Source organism: Macrobrachium rosenbergii, chromosome 5 (genome assembly GCF_040412425.1).
Source record: "Macrobrachium rosenbergii isolate ZJJX-2024 chromosome 5, ASM4041242v1, whole genome shotgun sequence".
NCBI classification, from domain to species: domain Eukaryota; kingdom Metazoa; phylum Arthropoda; class Malacostraca; order Decapoda; family Palaemonidae; genus Macrobrachium; species Macrobrachium rosenbergii.
The window spans coordinates 16,644,661-16,663,624 of record NC_089745.1 but is presented as its reverse complement, the minus strand read 5'-3'; the positions used below and the strand labels follow the sequence as shown (position 1 = coordinate 16,663,624).

The following is an 18,964-nucleotide window of genomic DNA, read 5'->3' as shown; positions in this document are numbered from 1 at the left end:
AACACAGCAATTACTTTATCTGAAAAACATCATCATATAATTATCAAATACATCAACTTCTGCAGCTAAGCTAACACCTATTGCTTTACTTCAACAGTGTATAATTTTCTGACACTAAGGACAACCAAATCCTTACCTGTCTTAAAATACTGCAGCGCTTCAAGTCATTCTTCAATAGCAATAGCTTGAAAGCCTCTGCCTGGACAGCTTCATCTTCCATGAGGGTAGATGCCCATACTTCCTGATCAGCCATTCGCGATGTCATGACACCTTCAAGATGAGTGTTCACAAGATCATTCTCCTCCAGAAGTGTAAGTACACGAAGAGACTGCTCATCCTGGAATGCCTGGCGTCTAGCTTCTGTCGCTGCTTCCTCCATCAGTGTTGCTTGCATTGCTGAAATGACTTCAGAACTGCGCAATTCAGCAGAGGCTTCTGCAATACCAGATAACATCAGTTCCATTTCTTTTTCTTGATCATTCAATAAATTGAGGAACTCCTCATTTTTACTATTTGTTGCAGAATACGAGAGCAATTCATGAAGAGCAGCTGCAGTGTCTCTCTCCATTTCAGTTAGATCTTCAAGTAAACGTTTCCTGTCTTTATCTTTAGAGTTAACTATCTCTTCTACTTCTGCATCCAAGTCTGCCTGTTGTGCACTCAAGTCCTTCACAAAGGAATCTTTAGTATTTGACATTGCTAGATAAACCAGTAGCTGCTCTTCCTGCTCCTTACGTAAACTCTCTTCAACATTGTACTGATCCTGCAATAGTCTAAGCTTTTTCTTTTCATATTCAATGACTTCCTCTGGAGTTTGGGACAGTTCATCCAACAAATGTTTCTTATTATTGCTCACGCCCCTGAGGACTTCTGCAAGCTGATTTCTTTCTTTGGCCTGGAACTCTTCTTCAGCAGCCAACTGCGCTCGTAACAACTCATCTTTTTTACGCATATAATTACGGGTGAACTCATCCTCAGGTGCCTCCATTCCTGCATATGCTTGTGATGAGGTAGATTCACTAAATTCTTCTTCAACTGACTCAGAGAGCCCCACATACTCGATTTCATGCTGCTCGCAAAGATGACGCATCACAGCTTCCACCCCTTCTGCAGCAACATCAGGTGGAGGGGACTGTAGTTTGTCAGCATCTATCTCTAATAAACACAAACTTTTCTGTAAACTGCAAAATTCTTTTGGCAGCACAGTGATACTATTGTCTTTTAACGTTAACACTCGCAAATTTGGCAAGGCACAGATGCAAGTAGGCACTTTGGACAGTCTATTTGAAGATAAATATAACTCTTGTAAATTTCTCAGTTCAGAAAATGAATGAGGTAAAGTTTTCATCTTATTATTACTAAGTTTCAGCACTTTCAACTTCTGAAGTTTACTGATATTTTCAGGTAAATGACTTAACTTATTATTACTGAGGTCTAACAGTTCAAGGGAACACAGTTCATGTAATTTTCCTCCCTTTTCTAAAGATGACAAATTATTGTTTCTCAAAAGGAGGCTTGTCTTCTGTAGCAACCTGCACATAACAAACGTGTCTGGTGGAAGCTCGACAATGTAGCAATCCGTGAGATCATAAACAGGCTCTGGATTTTGTTGGGCCATCACCACCTTCATGCCCAACTTAGCCTTAATTTCCTTGCTAGTCATGGTTGCTGAGGGAGAGTTGTTTTTTTCTTTTTTAAAAAAATTTCCAAAGGGCATTCTGGCATAGTTTGTTTCTCTACTCTAATAAAATAAAATGTCCTACGTCACTACATCTATTTCTATGCAACCATGGTTAGTCTACTCATCCTGAAGTTAAACATTTCAATTTAGTTCTATTGAAACCTGAGGAATGAACAAACAAAATTAGTGAAATTAGGGTTAAAACACCTGCCAAAATCATTTCTAAATCATTCAGCGGATGTTCATAAGATGCAATAATTTTTGGCAATACCACTGAAATCGATGTAAATATAGTAATGTATCAAGCTGTATAGGACCATAAATCTCATCAATAACACTGTACTCCATTTAGTTAAACTGTAAAATTATGGTTTTAAACAAAAAATAAAATGATACACTGTAACTCAGAAATGTGTAAGGTAAATATCTTAAAAAAAAAAAAAAAAAATTACTTTAGAGTCAATTACAAAGCAACACCACCTTCCATGGTTTAAATACCAAAAGATAAGACATTCATTTATGTTTATTTCATGTTACTAAGAGAAATATACTGTATAGTAAAAGTATACTTTTGGTATGCCTCATATTTTACCTATGCTTAATGCCTGGAAGTGTTATTATCTGAATGATCAGTGACTTCAAATGACAAAAGAATTATCTGTTATTATTTCAGGAGAGTTTCCTCTGCAATTATAGAGCCTGAATACCTTACATAGTCACTACCAGGTATTCCCTTACAACATTACTGTGGCTAAAAAAAATCTGAATATCAAAGACTTCAGCACCTGATTTGTCCAAGTTACCTCATTATGCCAGAGAAAAAAAAATAAAAGTTATTTTGGGAGAGCAGCACCGAATACCATAAAAGAGCCAATATCTCCCACTCCAGACAGGAAATGAAGCTGTAAAACCAAAAAGCAGAAGTTATACCTAGCACTAAAAAAAAGTAAAATATTGTAATGTAACTTGTTGAACGTTCTGGAATATGTAGCTAGACTTACTTTTAAAGAACCAAAAATGATCATCTTTTTATAGTCACTGTTCAATAACTAACATAAATGCTCATCCAAATCTATAAAAAAATGAAATGACTATAATCTCTCAAATGATGACAATATCTGAATGAACCCATGAATTATTTTGTTTGTTATAGTAAATTTAATTAACCAGGCATTAGGCATAACCAAATTAAGAGGCCTGTAAATTATACGGATACCCTATACATAACCCATATTACTATATTTGAAAAATTATCATATATCAAATAATGCACAGAAAGTAGTGTATGAGTAAAAAAAAAAAAGTTAACTAATAATACTCTATAAACTTAAGTAACACAATTAAGAAAATAAAAACACTGAAGACTGACTTACAAAACATGTAGTGTGTACTAACAATAGGAAATGAGTAATACAAACAAACCTAGGAAAGTTCTTTCATAAAACAGACCCAGTCTTAACTTCCATTTATAGACAAAGTAAGAGAGCAAAACCAAATTTCATAACTGCCTACCATATTTCTCCCAAATTCATGAGCAGACCATTACAAAATTTTAACCATTATTTTCAGATTGTTACCAGTGATGCAGCTGGTGGAAAGAAATGCTGGGAAAGATGAAATCTTCTGCCTTCCCAGCCACTGAATAACAGAAGACTGATGAAACTAATCTAACTTGCAAAATGACAGGAGGACAAAGGCTTCATAAAAATCTTGCATAACTAATCAGAAACTTAACCAACTGGAAAGATAAGCTCAAAACTACGTAAGCTTTTACGTTGAACAACGATATAAGGAATGGGAAAGTAACCCCCGGAAATGAGGTATTACATTGGCTACTGTTTCTAGCCTTTCTAGAGAATGGCAAGTATTCTCACTGTTAAGACCAAACCTTCATTTTGTACAATATTCACTACCTTTACAGCAACATTCTTGTCCATGATGCCATGTCATTTATTGAACCACCACCCATCAGAATCATTAAAACTGAGTTTGACAGAAGAGCAATCTAAAAATCAAGAACAGAGTTTAGGGTATTGATATGGCCAGAGACAGACAAAAAACTAAGAAAGCTGGATAGCGTGGAGCATTCTAGGTTTCACGGACAATTTATACAGAAATCAAAGTTTGTGGTACTGTCTGTAAACTGGTGAAATCTCCCATCTTGAGATCCACTAAGCCAAGGATCCACTGAAAAATAGACTTCATACAGAAGATAAAGTCATATGTGAGGAAAATCAAGACGAAACGAAAAGTTGAACCACATACAACCCTGCTTCAGTTTGACTCTGTTTGGGAGTGAAAAACTTGCCACGATTTTGAATACTGAAAGATGAAAAAAAATTTCTCAGATCTGAAAATTACTGACTGTCCTTTGTATAACTAATGGGATACAATATGAACAGATGTCAAAAACTGAACTAAACTTCAATAACTAAAACTAAAGGATAATTACAGTATTGTAGCAAAACTGACAAAGCAAATGTAAGTGACTGTTAAGTTACTAGGGTTGACACCATGAACAGTGTCAAGAATAGTATGCCAGCCACAGGTAAGGAAGTACTGTAAATGACAGACCACTATGAGATTCTCTACAACGAAGACATGAAGAATCTTCCACTTAATGTATGAGATAATTCACCAAAGCCCCCACTGTGGATATTCTACATGCTTCTTCAAGGAACTTTATCCTCTTTCCACTATCACTGAACAATCTACACACCACATAATTACTGTCTTCATCAACAAGAGAACATCACATACAACAGATGAACCAGAAACTCCTGATTTAGATTACTTACTGGTGAGTGCAATTACTTCAAAAAAACCTGAAGCCTCAAATTAAAATTGAAAAAATGAAGCCTCATATTGAAACAAAAAATTAATTGTTATATGTTTAGGTAACATATAAACTGCAGCAAAGAATAAAAAAAAAAAAAAAAACAGCATCTAAAACATCTGACATTTGGTCAGAAGTACATGTGAAAATCAAAATGCAGTAGATCTGATTATAATTGAAAAACAGAGATAATTAATGAACTGCTGCAACTTGACAACCCCTACTTAATTTTCAATCCCCATATAAGGACAAGGAGAATATCATTAGGAAAATTACAAATTATCAGAAAAACTTGCAATTAGCTCCTACAGAGGAACAAACTCTCATCTTTACATGAAGAAGACATATTGTACTTATGGCTGTTTATGTGCTGCCTTGAGTGTTAATTTCCTGGTCATGTGGGTGAGCAGGAGAAACTGGCACTTGTATCCTCCCACCTAAGCCAATCTATCTCGTTGGAATTTCTGTTTATTAAGCAGCTTGTGGTTCTTAATCGGTTTGCTTTTTCATTAAACAGTTTCCTTGGTAATGAGTAGTCTTGATCTTAAATGAAATATCAGGCAGTGATGTCTTGACTTATGTACTGTGTACTTTCACTGGAAAAGAACCAGGCAACATTGTAACAGATCAGTAAAGAGAGGGAGAAGATTTTCCCCATCCAGACAGTCTCCCCAACCAACTACACCACAAGGTAGTAGTAGTAGTAGTAGTAGTAGTAGTAGTAGCAGTAGTAGAAATTCTGCATTGGTCTGTATGCTAACATCCGCAAAGATGAGCAATTGTGTTGGTATTATTTTTAGCTTCAAATGAACACTACATGTCATTCATATTTACACACTGTACCTTTACACAAACATAGCAATTATGAAAGAATGATTTGTATCTTCAAATAAACAACTATATCATTCATATTTACACACACTGTACCTTTACACAAACATAGCAATTTTGAAAGAATGACTTGCATCTTCAAATGAACACTATACCATTCATATTTACACACACTTTACCTTTACACAAACATTGCAATTGTGAAAGAATTATTTGTATCTTCAAACGAATACAATATCATTCATATTTACACAATTCATACTTTTACAAAAACTTATTGACATTTGCGATAAACACATCTCTGCAATATGTTAAGTGAAAAATAATTATCTTAGCCATCTACACTCTACTGAATGGATATACAGTACAGTATTTACACAATACTCTGACACCTTTGAATAATCTTTGACAACAATTTTAATCTTTCCCAATGCTGCATCACCAAAAAGGAAAGACTACTGTATAGTAAAAAAAAAATGAGTACAAACATGGCTGTCATTAGCTACATTGCCATACTTCTTCCTGACATAATTCGACTAGTTAAACTGCATTCCTCAATTCAGGGGTTCTTTAATCGTCATAAAATCCTACCTATCCCTCCCCTGGGTTGCCCAGATGCAAGAGACCATACTGGGACAAGTACAGCTCAATAATCTACAATCTACCAACACTTGTGGAGCCAATAACACTTTTATCACATGGTATCAATTTATTTTTTAGAAAGCTAGATTTTAATTTATCATTCATTAATATTTTAAAAGCTAAATCATCCTTATCCTACCCTGTGATCAACACAGTTTAATGTGTAATTTAAATTATTAATTTTTTAACTTTTCAACTAAATATCATCCTTTACTCATCATCAGACTTCAATGTCAAGCTGTTTACCCCTTCTGATCTGGTAAATGGGAGATGTGGCAACATATCTGCCACATCTACATAATATCCCAATTTAGGTCAAAGTTTCACCATTCAAATCTGGGAAAAGTGGCAAGTTGGCAACGTCTAAAATGTACTACAGTACTTTATATGTTTGTAGCCATTTTGGTTTGACTGTAATACAATGCAGTACATTAGCCTATATCAACAAACACTTTTTAGTCCAGGTACCAGGAGGAATAAATAAAATAAAAGAAAAACTTGGTGGGAGACCAACTACCATCCCATTCATTACTGTATGACAAAGTTATCTTGTTTACTGTACATTTTTTTTTTATGTAAACTACAGTAACCATACTCAGATCAAACCTTTCACAAAATGCTCTACAAAACATTTGATAAACATATCACAAGAACTTACACTTAAAAAAAATTTCAGTCAAAAGACCACGTAACAGCTCTTCTATTTATTTATTATAAAAGAACAGAAGCAAAACTGGCTATCATCTTTATCAAGTGCAAGTAATATTTGGCTTCAAAATTTTAGAAAAACTATCTAAATAAAAAGTTACCGGAACTGCCATCTATTATTAATTTTATAAAGAACCTGACTATAAAAAAAAAACCTGAATCAAACACTCATTAGTATATATTACAATATGTCAACATGTCCGTGAAGAGCATCAACAGACTTAGCAGAAAAATTTGTTATAAAATGAAGAGTCTTTGAGTACTTTTCACTATAAAAGCACAATTCCAGACATTCTCACCTAAAAGAATAAACTATGATGTGCCATCATCTCACATATCCTTATATAAGTTTTTCCTACTTACAGGGTTGCAAGTGAAATGGATTTTCTTCTCTTTTCTATGTGCTTTCTGCCTGAACTCCTGCCAGGTCCAGGTCTTTACCTATCCAGTTTCTATGATTGAGTGGTTTTACCTAATGTTTTTCCTGCTACATGTATGTCTACAGCTTTTCTGACCTATTGTTCCTAATTCCGTCTTATCATATGACAGAATCATCTCAATCTTTGAGACTCAGGTGGTTCCTGCTCTATACAAGCAATTCACATCTATGTTAGTTTGTGAAACAAAAGATTTGAAAATTTAACCCAGTTAAATAAATTTAAACCAATGTAGTCCTCAGGCACTCATTACACCAATACCAAATGTTATGGATGAGAAATACATAGAAATACAATGGGCAGAAGAATTATAAATTCTTGTAGAATGGTGGAAAGGAAAAATGGCATAGTCATACTATTCTATGAATAACAAAGTGGATAATTAAATGAAAGATTAAAATTATCTTTAAAAAAAAAGGGAACACAAATCACTGATATATGCACAGAAATGAGATACAGCTGCTAAACACACGGTTTTAAGAAGCCTATAAAGTTGATATTATTTATGACAAGAGATGAAAAGCAGGTTGATTTTATTATATTGAAAAGTACAAACAACATACCAAAGTGAGACATGTTTAACACTAACTTGGTTGGTGATATTACTGTGCCATAACCCAAGATCTAAGGTGAAGACAGTGGAGTCCATCAAATATTAGCACTGAGTCTTTTGTTCCTTCCATAGGAATATTAATCACCACAAAAGAGTGAAGAGATGGAGATCTCTGCAAGATAGTGCATGTCAATGACCTAATGTTAACTTCAGAATCAAGGGAAGAGGTTGTAGAAATGTTGAAAAAGAAAAGTGATGCAGAAACTGGAAACTAATGCAAGTACAGTAAACAAAGCTTCTGGCGACCATAAAACCAACAGTGGAAAATTACAGTCAGAAAAGTAGCTATGTGGATACTGGAGGAAAGGTGAACCCACAGAGAAGATGTAGATGTAAAAATACTACAGTATAAATGCAATATGAATTTTCTGATGCCAAAATTTTTTGAGCAAATAGGAATAAGAATAGAATAAACAGAATATAGTGTTTAGGCCAAAGACCAAGTGCTGGGACCTGAGGTCATCCAGTGCTGAAGGGGGAATTGTCAGTAAAAAATTTTGAAAGGTGTCACAGGAAGAAAACCTTGCAGTTGCACTATGAATCAGTTGTCAGAAGTGTGTGGAAAGTAAGATGAGAGAAACAGAATATGAACAGAAGTAGTAGTGTAAAAGGAATGAAAGGGGTTGCAGCTAGGGGGACGAAGGGGCACTGCAAAGAACCTTAAGTAATGCCTACAATGGAAGAGGAGGAAGAGGGGAAAACCAGCCTGGATTATACAGATTATGGGCAGACTTATGGTAGGTAAGAGTAACTCAATATTAAAAAAAAAAAAACCTTACGAACGTGTAAAAGTCTAGTACAGGCATGGTGCTACTTTAAGCATCAGACAACGGTACTTAAAAATAACCTAGGACTTTGAAAAGATTTTAATACAAAATGCTAAAACTAATGGTTGTGCTGCAGAGGGAAGTTCACATTACAAATGAGGAAGCTAGCTGTAGAGTGTCCAGCAGTTGGAAAACAGACTGAGATAATTTGACAAGATGCAAAACAATACGGAGCAGTTGGCGAGTAGATGTGGAAGTTTCAGGAAAAGGCCTTACAAGATGAACCAATAATTATGGGAGAAAGGCATATATGAAGCCCAACATTAAATTGAATTCAGACAGAAAGTGCACGAGAGAAAACAATTCAGTGAGTTCATTTCACATCTCAACACCACCGCCTTCCCACAACCAGATGTAACAACATTCATGATGACAATGATAACAGCTGCACCTCACACTTGCATGAAATGAAGGTTCTGATTTTAGTATACAGTACTGTATCAAGTTACATAAAAGTATGCTAGTTACCAATGTTACTTTTCTGAAAAGAGCAATACATTTCATGAATGGTCTTGATGTACTGGATGAGAATTAAGTAACACAACCCTAACAAATTTACTACTAAACAACAATTCACAGGGATTGGTTTTCATGTAGCAAACTGTGAGTAGGATAACCAAAGTTTTATCTATTCACAAATCTACTGCATTATACACAGAAACATCTTACAAGTATTACACTTTCACAGCAATTTGAAAAGATAATGAAAAGTAATAACTCTTTCAAAAGGAATGCCTTATGGTTCATTTACAAAATTAATTTTCATCACTATTTCAATTGAGCATTTTACATAATTTATACCTTTTCAATCCTCTTTTTTTATGAAATCATAGTTATTTACTGAGGATTCTTCTCTCACTTTGGTTTCAAAACACTTTCTCATCTTTAAGAAAATATTTTTAATTTCAACGTAGACAAAATAACTGACAAGTTTATGCTTCTTTAATCACAAGCTTTTTCCTATGCTACTTTTACAACAGTTTATCCTAATTAACCATTATTTTACCCATTCTTAAGGCCTCTTAAAGGAAAATAAATTGAATTTACAAAACAGGTGACTAGAGCAATTACACTAACTTCTTAAAAATACTGTTCAAACTCTAGCAGTTTAAAATTTGCTATAGTTTCATGACTATTTACCATAAAAAGGTGACATTCTTCAACCAATTATGTACAACATAATTATTTGAACACTGACAACATAAGTACTGTACAAAAATTTTTCCAAAAGCCCAGTCACTCATAATTTCCTTTCTTTTTGTTTTCATTACATTACAGTAATCTTCACGAAAATTAACTATAGTGCTTGGTTCTGCACATTTCTTAGCAGCAAAGTTTAGAAAAAACATATTGGTTTCTGTAGTATATAAAGAAAGTATAATGTGACTAAAACAATACACAAGACCAGAAAAATATCTAATTGAGTAATTAGAACACATTACAAAAACGACACATGCTTAACCCAGAGCTTAAGACATGCATTGCATGACAGACCAGTTTCACTGACACCAACTTTTTGTGGAACAAATAATGGGTATGCTATACACTTAAAAATTAATAATAATAATTTGGGCAATTCACATAAATTGTGTTTTAAACAGATTAGTGTGGAATATCTTGATTCATAATGTTTAGTATAAATTATATACCATTTTTTTATGGACACATATTATAAGGCAACTAATAAAACCATAAAACTATGAAAATAAACAAGAAAGCAGAAAGCAAGAGTGCAGTAATGGGGCTAGGCCTATCTCATCACAATTTCACAGCAAGAAGCTGGTCACAGGTATGCTTCTGAGCTGGACTAATTTAGCAGAAAATGACCAATAATTGATATCAGCTACACATTTTTAATATATCTGCTTTGGTTTGGGTCAAGTAAAGAAATTCAGCACTTATGAAACACCTTCACTCAAAGTGTCCGTTATTCACTTGCACAGTACTAAAAAAGCCAGAGGAATAGTGATATTCCTTTAGCTTAAAACTACTTGCATTGTATCTACTGGCAAACAATATAAACATGTAGTATCCAAAGCCAAAAAAGCCTATATTAGCTGGGTTATGTCTAGAAAAGTTTTATCCCTTTGTTGATCTGTCAGTGGGTAAGGTTAGTTTTAGGTTATGTCAATCTGTCTAGAACATAACTGTTTTGCTGTAATGTTAGTTATAACTTGTATAAAGAATAGGCTAGTCTATAAACTGGTCTATCATGAGCTTCTCCAAAATGATCCAGTAGCTAAGCACACTGGAAGTATCAATTAATGAAAATAAATGTAGGGTCATTTAAGTTATTTCTATTCGCAGTGAGTTTTACAGTATGTGAAAAATTTATCTAAACAACAAAATACTAAAAAGAATTTATCTCACAGACAAAAACAGATAAAGAATCTGACTGGCAGCCTGACTGCACAACATAGATAAGCAATATCAATAAAAATATATAGTATAAATTGAAAAACAAAAGTGGAGAAAAATTGAAATATTGAAATTTTTAGTAATGAATCATAAATATGATATAGCAGTTGCATACAAAAACACAAGAGTATTAAGACTGTATCATTGATGTGACGTGCTAAAAAGGAACTAAAGAATATCACAGAATTTTCCATAATTTTGTTCTATTGTCTGAAATGGAGCCTAAAAAACTAGGCCTATAGTGTTCTGAAGAATCCTGATACTGCTAAGACCATAAGGCAAAGAAATATGCCATAAAAATGTAGCAGCCACAAACAGGAGCAATCTGTTTTAATAGAAGAGCAAACCTGGTCAGGCATAATTATACTGATTGTTTTAGGCCAAATGACTCTGACAGATCGACTTTGGTATACTAGCGTAACAGTCAGAATATAATGTAAGCGGTATATAATGACTTTTCGACCCTTCCCAAACCGTCCCCCCCCCACAGGTTAGGGTACAGCATCCAAGGTTAGGCTGGGTAGAGGCAAGTCTGGTTAGGTCTGGTCAAGCGTTTCGGCCGTAAGTTCCTCTCCAAAAAATGCGTTATGTTTATGGTAGGCACAATGTTTATCTCTTATTATTGCTTTCTGCAAGGGGCTGGTACTAAATTTAGCCCCATTTTCATGTTTTGATTTTCCCTTTCTAATAGCCAATGCATCTTTTTAGTCATATTCCCTCTAAAAATGCTTACTAGGCTCAAACTCACTGTAAACATAAGATAAAGCATTTATGCCTTGCTCATGTTTTGATTTAATCCAGCTATTGACTTTTTTTTTTTGTTACAAAATCACTGTAAACATAAGATCCTAATTGTCTGTGAATTAATGTTACTGAAACTTTTTTATTGTTACTAATCACTGCTAACTATCACAAGACAGTATGAACTTTGTTACACATACGTAGTGGGGCTATGGCAGTTATGTAACACCTAAACACTGGGTGGTGACTGGGTTGGTCTAGGCCCCATATCAACTAGGTTCTAGTTCACAGAGTTAGGCTAGCCCAACAGCCTAACTACCCTGGGCTTAGGCTAACCTTGCCTCACATTTTTCTCGTCCGTGAATGTTCAGATTTGCGTAGACCAGGCCTAGGGTACAAGCAGCCCTGGCTAGAGCAATGAACACGCAAATTTGTGAACACATTAATGTAGTTTACTACACTTAACACACGTCAAATACAGCCAAGGTTAGATCCTTCGCAAATAATTTCGTCCCGAGTCTTAAGTTACTCCTGTAGTAGTTATTTAGTTTAGTTCTACAGCTGCACTAAACGAGGCACGAAGCACTCAAGTGGCGTAACAGGGCTAGTAAGTTGACCCGCCACCTCTTAACTCAAGAAGGCGCCGTACAATTAAGCTCTACGATCCACGAGGGGAAAACTATATATACAGGCGCTCTCTTCTACTAAATAACTCCAGTACCGAATCGGGGGCGGCGCACCCTCCCACATTTTTCTCAAGACCCGTCTCTCGGATATGCTCGCTCAGGGGCACACGCAAATCATAACACGACCACATGTTACCAGCGATCGCTGGCCTCCTCTCCCATTTTTGTCAGCTTTCACGAAGAACGCCCGCCATTATGTGAGCAGAAATAAAATGAGTCTTTGCTTACCTCGCTGAGTGACGTCTTCACAGTGGCAGGGCTCACGAAAGGTGGGAAATTCGTCAAATAACGCAGAAATTGAAGAGGAACGTATGGCAATCCTACAATGTCTCACACCACGACCAGGCGCACTGTGCTCTTCTTGCGGTAATCAATAGTCTTAGCGGACCGTTTGAACGTTTATCTCCAAAACTTCCAAATGCTATTTGCTGCTGTGAATTAATTCTGTATTTCAGCAAATCTAGCTTATTTGAGGACATTCTAAATCAGGGGAGGTTAGGATGATGAGCTAACCAACTTCATAAACGGAGAATAAATAGGTCTAAGCCTCTAAAGCCGAAGAAGGTATTGCTTATAAACAGTTCAATGCAAAAAAGGACAATAACCCTCCCAGATGGTGAAAATAAAGTGGACCTGCAAAATAAATTAGCACATTTCTTTGATGAAAAAGCTATACAGTTATTGATTCAAACCAGTGAAAAAGAAATACATTTCTTTCTCTCGTCATCAGCATCTGTGTTTGTTTTTGGTCTTCATTTGGGCCATCTAAAGGGCTCCATTTATTTAACAGTTATAGCATGTAATATTCTATAATAACTTGTTCTTCAGTGGTGTAACTATTTTTCAATGGGTATGTCTTTAATGACCTCTTCAATGTCTATAATTTTTCACATCTGTTTAGTCTTGGGCCACACTATTGAATAGTCTAGGTCTCAAGTATTTAGTGGACTGTTATACAGCAATCTAGCTTCGTAATAACTTAACTATGTACAGTACAAACATGTTTAATGTACCTGTGATTAATTATTCCTAAATGACATCTAAATTTCGAAGTTGCTAATACTTTATTGCCAATACATGTAACACCTAATCTGTCAAATTTAGAGTATCATCAATTAGTACTACACGTTCCTTAGTCTTTGCCATGTAGCCTACCCTTCCGGATTGTTTATTTTTGCTGTTGAATTAGCAAGATTAAAAAGTTTATTTTAGACCCCACTAATAAGCATTTTGTTTTGCCTTCACTCAACTTTCATTCTTTCCTTGTTCATCTAATTTTTTATGTCCCGTCCTTTATTTTAATCATTTTTTCCAGAATCTGAATGCATTTACTTGATACCGTCGGTCTAGGACGATACCACGTGGCACTCTTTTTTTGGCAGTTTTTAAATATTTACAATTCCAGGTATGTATTTCATCATCTATACGTGTTCAGTTTCAGTCTCGTATGGAAGCTCGAGCACCACTTTATCAAATGCTGCACTAATATTGTATGAATGTTGCATATTTATCATTATGCAAGTATTGTAGGAGATCATTTATCACAGAATATATAATTTATATAGATTCAGTGGAATGACTTTGCCTATAGGCCGACTGATGTTCTGGTAAGATATTGAGCTTGAAAGATGTTCAGCTCGCTGTCAGTACTCTGCTGTTTCAGTAATTTGAACAGATGTGACGGGTTGGCATAGTTTTGAAGGTTAGTCGTCTCATTCTTGAGAGTGATTATTACTCATGCCATTTTTACTGTCCGGGTGGCAACGTTGTCCTAGACTGATGTTTTTAGTTTTATTATACAACAATCATGAATTTTTGTGCTTTTTTCAAATCCTGCTATGGGAAATGGGATCGACATTAATTCGGAAAAGTTTTCCTTCCTTTCATCTACACAACTGACCTCGGGAGTACACATGATTTTCATTATAGTCTCACCTGCATACAAAATAACGGTTACATCCTTGCTTCCTTACCCATATGCCCGTTTGTAGAAAAACTTGGAGCCTTCCCATCACCCTACACTTTTGTTCCAGCTGAGCACATGACACCCAGAGGTTCATTACTCCTTTCCTGTTCTAATCCTTGCTCCTACATTATGTTATCTCTTTCATGTGGACACGATTCTTTAATCAGGTTCAACCATGATTTGGCAGCCCTTGGTTACTTCTCGCAAGGCTGCATATCACCTATGAGACATGCTCTTGCTTTATCTTCAAACAGCAAGAGGCTCTCTTAATACCAACCTTTCTGTTACCAACATATCACCAAGATAATGAAAATATTTAACAGGATTTTTAATTTGGTACATGTTACTTGGATGTGGCTCTGTTTGAACTTGATTTGGGATAATCATCTGAGATTGTGTTGTGAGGCTGACAGCTATGGAAGGTATTAACTGTATGCAACAGCAGTGTTTGTTTCTTTTATGGGGCGTATTGCGTTTTATACCAGCAATCTCTAAATAAAGAATAAAGGATTATCATGAGCATTTACGTAGACAATGCTACAAGATGTTCTAGGTAAATGGAAGAATCAGTGGCTCCATCGAGTATTAACGTTCGTGTGCGGGGAACTTGGTCTCCTCGGCCATACTGAATCGTGTCTCTTCTAAACCAACAGACGTCAGAAAGAGACCATCAGTATACTAAGCCAAGTTGTGTGGAGACTGATAGTTACCAAGGGTTTTCTTAGACAATCTAGATAGAACCACCACCTGTAGCAACGTAAATCAGGACAGCTGGAGAGTTGGGCCCCTGCAGCTTTTACCGGAGTAGATTGGAGATCCTCTTCTACCTAGCTAGCATATCCACAACAAAGCCTTTCGTTTTAAAGGTTAAGGGACTTCCCTTAGCTTTTAACCGAACAGTCTTTTCTAAGGCAGTAAAGTGAGGCTTAGCAAGGGGGCTTACAGGTTTTACACCTCGCCTAAGAATGACCTACAGGCAGCAGCAGTACAAAGGAACGTGTCTCCGTTATTTGGCGAAAATTTTGCAACTGCAAACAGTTTAGCCTCATGGACAAGACAGTCGGTAATATAACATCATATACTATACTTCAGAAACAGTTAAATATCTTCCACACATATGTAAACAAAGTAAAACCTGATTTGTGTTGAGCGTTGCGAAGTACAATTGCGATCAGTTAATGATAGTAGGAGGCGGCAGGTTGATTTCTTTCTTGTGGTTCTCGTAATAGCATAAGCGCCTGAACATTGATCACTTGTAGAGGAAAAGGTTAGTTTAAAAAAGTTAAGAGGCTAATTTTTATATCATGCCATCAGATTGTATGTGAAGTTTATATGGTTTCATAGTAGGCTACTTTGGCAAATATTGTTTGCCGGAGACAGGTGACATGTCCTCTCAAACCATTCTTCTCAGGGCCGAGTTTCAGTGAGACACGAGAATTTTATTTTGAAGTTTCAACTCGCCTCATATTTTATTTGAATTTGTTGAGGTCACTGTAAATATGGGCTACCATGCAAACTTTGTGGTTTAGCCAGATAACCTACTTTTTTATAATTAATGCCACAAATTGAATGAAAAAGGCAATTCTGTTTTCTCTCTCGAGATTTAAAATGAGAGTTAGATGGAAACACTGAAACTAGATGAATTTCAGCTGCAAAGGAAGTCATGCTTCAGTACAAAAGAGAACGAAGGAATGTGCGAATAGATGAGATAAGGCAATCATGAAAGAAATACGGGTGAATTTAAGCAAAAAAAACTGTCGATAGGGTACTATTCAGTGCCCACTCAAGCTTTTCTAGATTTGTCTGGTTTAGTTATGGTACTAGGTCGAGTCAATTGCGACTCCATCTTTTCAGTTAGAGGTGAAGCAGGACCCAATGAGTTGAAGTGACTGTTACAGTCTTTCGGCGTGAAAAACTCTTGTTTTATTCATTCATCATTGCAAAAATTTGCGTCTTTCATAAAACTAATGCATTACATTAACTGATGAGTCTTGTAGTGAAGATTATATTTTTTTTGTTTGAGAACAGCGTCATTGTGGGCAGGATACTGAAGATGAAGTTCTGCATGTCTTTTCAAACCAACACTGTATGTTGAAAAGATGAAAAGATCTATGGATAAAATAGCAGTTACTGGCAACTTCATCTTAGTTTATTTTTGGAAGCCCTCCTATCGGTCCGAATGTGGTCCATCAACCAAAGGCCCTTTGGTTGTCAGCTAGAGATTATGGTCTTCTTGAAGTCTCTGGTCTAAAGTAATACAGCCATTTTAAATAAAATAAACATACCATTTCTTCTTGATTACCTTCAAGGTCACGCAATTTTAATACTTTGACAAATTATTGAAGAAGCCATAGTGTGCTGTGTGCCAAACGGCCTTTCTTTCAATGTATTTGGTATATTGTAGCTCCATAGGTCTATTTACATCTAGGCCTATTCTCAAAAATGTAGTTACAACTGGTGTGGTACATGATTCTGGATATTCTATCGATTCATCATTTTTTTTAATTCATTCATCTTTAGTATATCCATGTAAGCAGATTTCTGCCAGCAACAAGAAAGCTGTCGATGTACTTAAACGTTCTTCTAATTTCAGTGCTTGTGTTTCACTTACCCGCTGATTGAATATTCAAGAAATCACTTTACAGTTCACGATTATTATCCGCTCTAAGTTGCAGGTTTACTCTTGCCTTATTTTTCTCTAGTTTTCACTCCTTGTTATCTTATTAGCTAAATTTCTAGATGCATTAAAAACATATGTAGGCTACCGTGTCTCGCACTTTCGTGTTGCATTTCGTTCTGTGGTGGTGAGCAATCAATGATAGTCACCTTTTTCAGCCTCTGAATTCACTATTGCAGCTTTCTTCAAAATCATGAGTGTTTTTAGTAAAATCACTGAGTTTTTATTTCATATTTTTTCCATAGATCTGCTCTCAACATACTGCACTGTTTTCCGTTGCTTACCTCGTCTGGTAAGTCTAAAGAAATGTTACGTATCATTGACAACATGGCTGATTTCCGATGTGATACAGAACACTGTACTGAAGTCATCAGATAGCTGTGATCATAAGTCATGTTTTCTTACTTTATGTCATTCAAATTCGCCTGCACCACTAACTGGCTCATCCTATTTCTGACGCATTTAAACACTGCTCTAGCTGTTTGTTCACAGATTTTTTTTTTTCAAATATGTCAGCTACATGTTTCTAAGTTGGTTATTGCGTTGACAAATCAACGATGTTTCATTGACAGTTTACCAAGAGAAAACTCTTGTAAACTTCAAGGCATAATGTGAGTTGCTGTTTGCCACTTCAGCCAAAGTGTCCATTCGACCAATGATATGTTTATACTTTCAAATTTAAAGTTACAAATAATCCATTAATATCGATTTTATACTTTGAGAATAATTTACACCCAAATGGAACTATATATGATACATATCCCCTACTCTGAGCAGAATTCAGACCTGTGCCTTTTTTGGGTTGGTACAATATATACATACTTTCACACATACTTACATACATACATACATACACACACACACACACACACACACACACACACACACACACACATATATATATATATATATATATATATATATATATATATATATATATCAACATATATTATATTCAACATTTAGCCATTTTCCCTTGATAAGGGTGTCTATAATAAAAAAATAAGACAATGGTTATGGCTGCATTCAAAATCACAAGCAACAGCAGCCACACTTTGTTTCTGTAAAGGAGAGTCGGTTCAACAACTGCATTTTACATTCATGATCCTTGACTCAGCTCCTCTGTCATCATCTATTGCACTTACTTCCGAGTGCCTGTACAAATTGAGCACTAACATAATTCAGTCATTTGTTTTGACATTCAAGAACACTGCTTCTGCAAACACTTTCAAATTCTTTTGCTAGTGTTTGCTGTTTCTCTTCACTAGGCCGAGTCAGTACTGCATCATCCTCAAACATCATTTATTCCACATCCCATTCACGATCCATTTTCTCAGCCCATTTCATTCCATCCACATCTCATGTTCTTTGTTGACCTCACACATCGCTTCATCCACAAACAAACTTGAATTAGACATAACAAACCCTTGTTTCAAACCCACTTGAGCCAAACCAATTCCTTTCCTTTCTAGTCTGTATATTCTAACATACTTTGCCTTCATTGTGCTCACACTCACACACTTATACTACACATAAACGTCGTACATACGTATATATATATATATATATATATATATATATATATATATATATATATATGTGTGTGTGTGTGTGTGTGTGTGTGTGTGTGTATGTATGTATATGTGTGTGTGTGGGGGGATAGAAAGTTCTTTACTGTTATATACTCAGAAATATCGTGATACATTAATTAAACTGAAATCAATATATCGGAAAGTTCAATGACGTTAGTAGGCCTACACAAAATGATAAATGTAATTAGGTATATTTAGCCTTATATTTTTGGAAAAACTCTGACCACAATATACTGAACTCTCTTGATCATTAAAAATAATGGAAAAAATGTCTGAATACTGATAACAGTCAAAATGTTCAACAGGCAC

At 35.4% G+C, this 18,964-nt stretch overlaps 1 protein-coding gene across 11 annotated transcripts in view; it reads right to left on the bottom strand.

The window, feature by feature from the left end:
- The window catches only part of LOC136838544 (E3 ubiquitin-protein ligase LRSAM1-like), a 43,212-nt gene extending 30,422 nt beyond the window's left edge, over positions 1 to 12,790 (bottom strand). The window contains exons 1-2 of one of the 11 annotated variants that reach the window (XM_067103657.1): positions 12,649 to 12,790; positions 137 to 1,668 (exon numbers count right to left, since the gene is read on the bottom strand). In XM_067103657.1, coding sequence (XP_066959758.1) covers positions 137 to 1,663 — 1,527 coding nt within the window. In that variant the 5' untranslated portion in view covers positions 1,664 to 1,668; positions 12,649 to 12,790. Of the gene's footprint in view, positions 1 to 136; positions 1,844 to 12,204; positions 12,618 to 12,648 lie in introns of those variants that run through there. The other 10 variants (XM_067103652.1, XM_067103654.1, XM_067103651.1 and 7 more) reach the window with 10 other exon arrangements.
- Between the last annotated feature and the right edge of the window lie 6,174 nt (positions 12,791 to 18,964).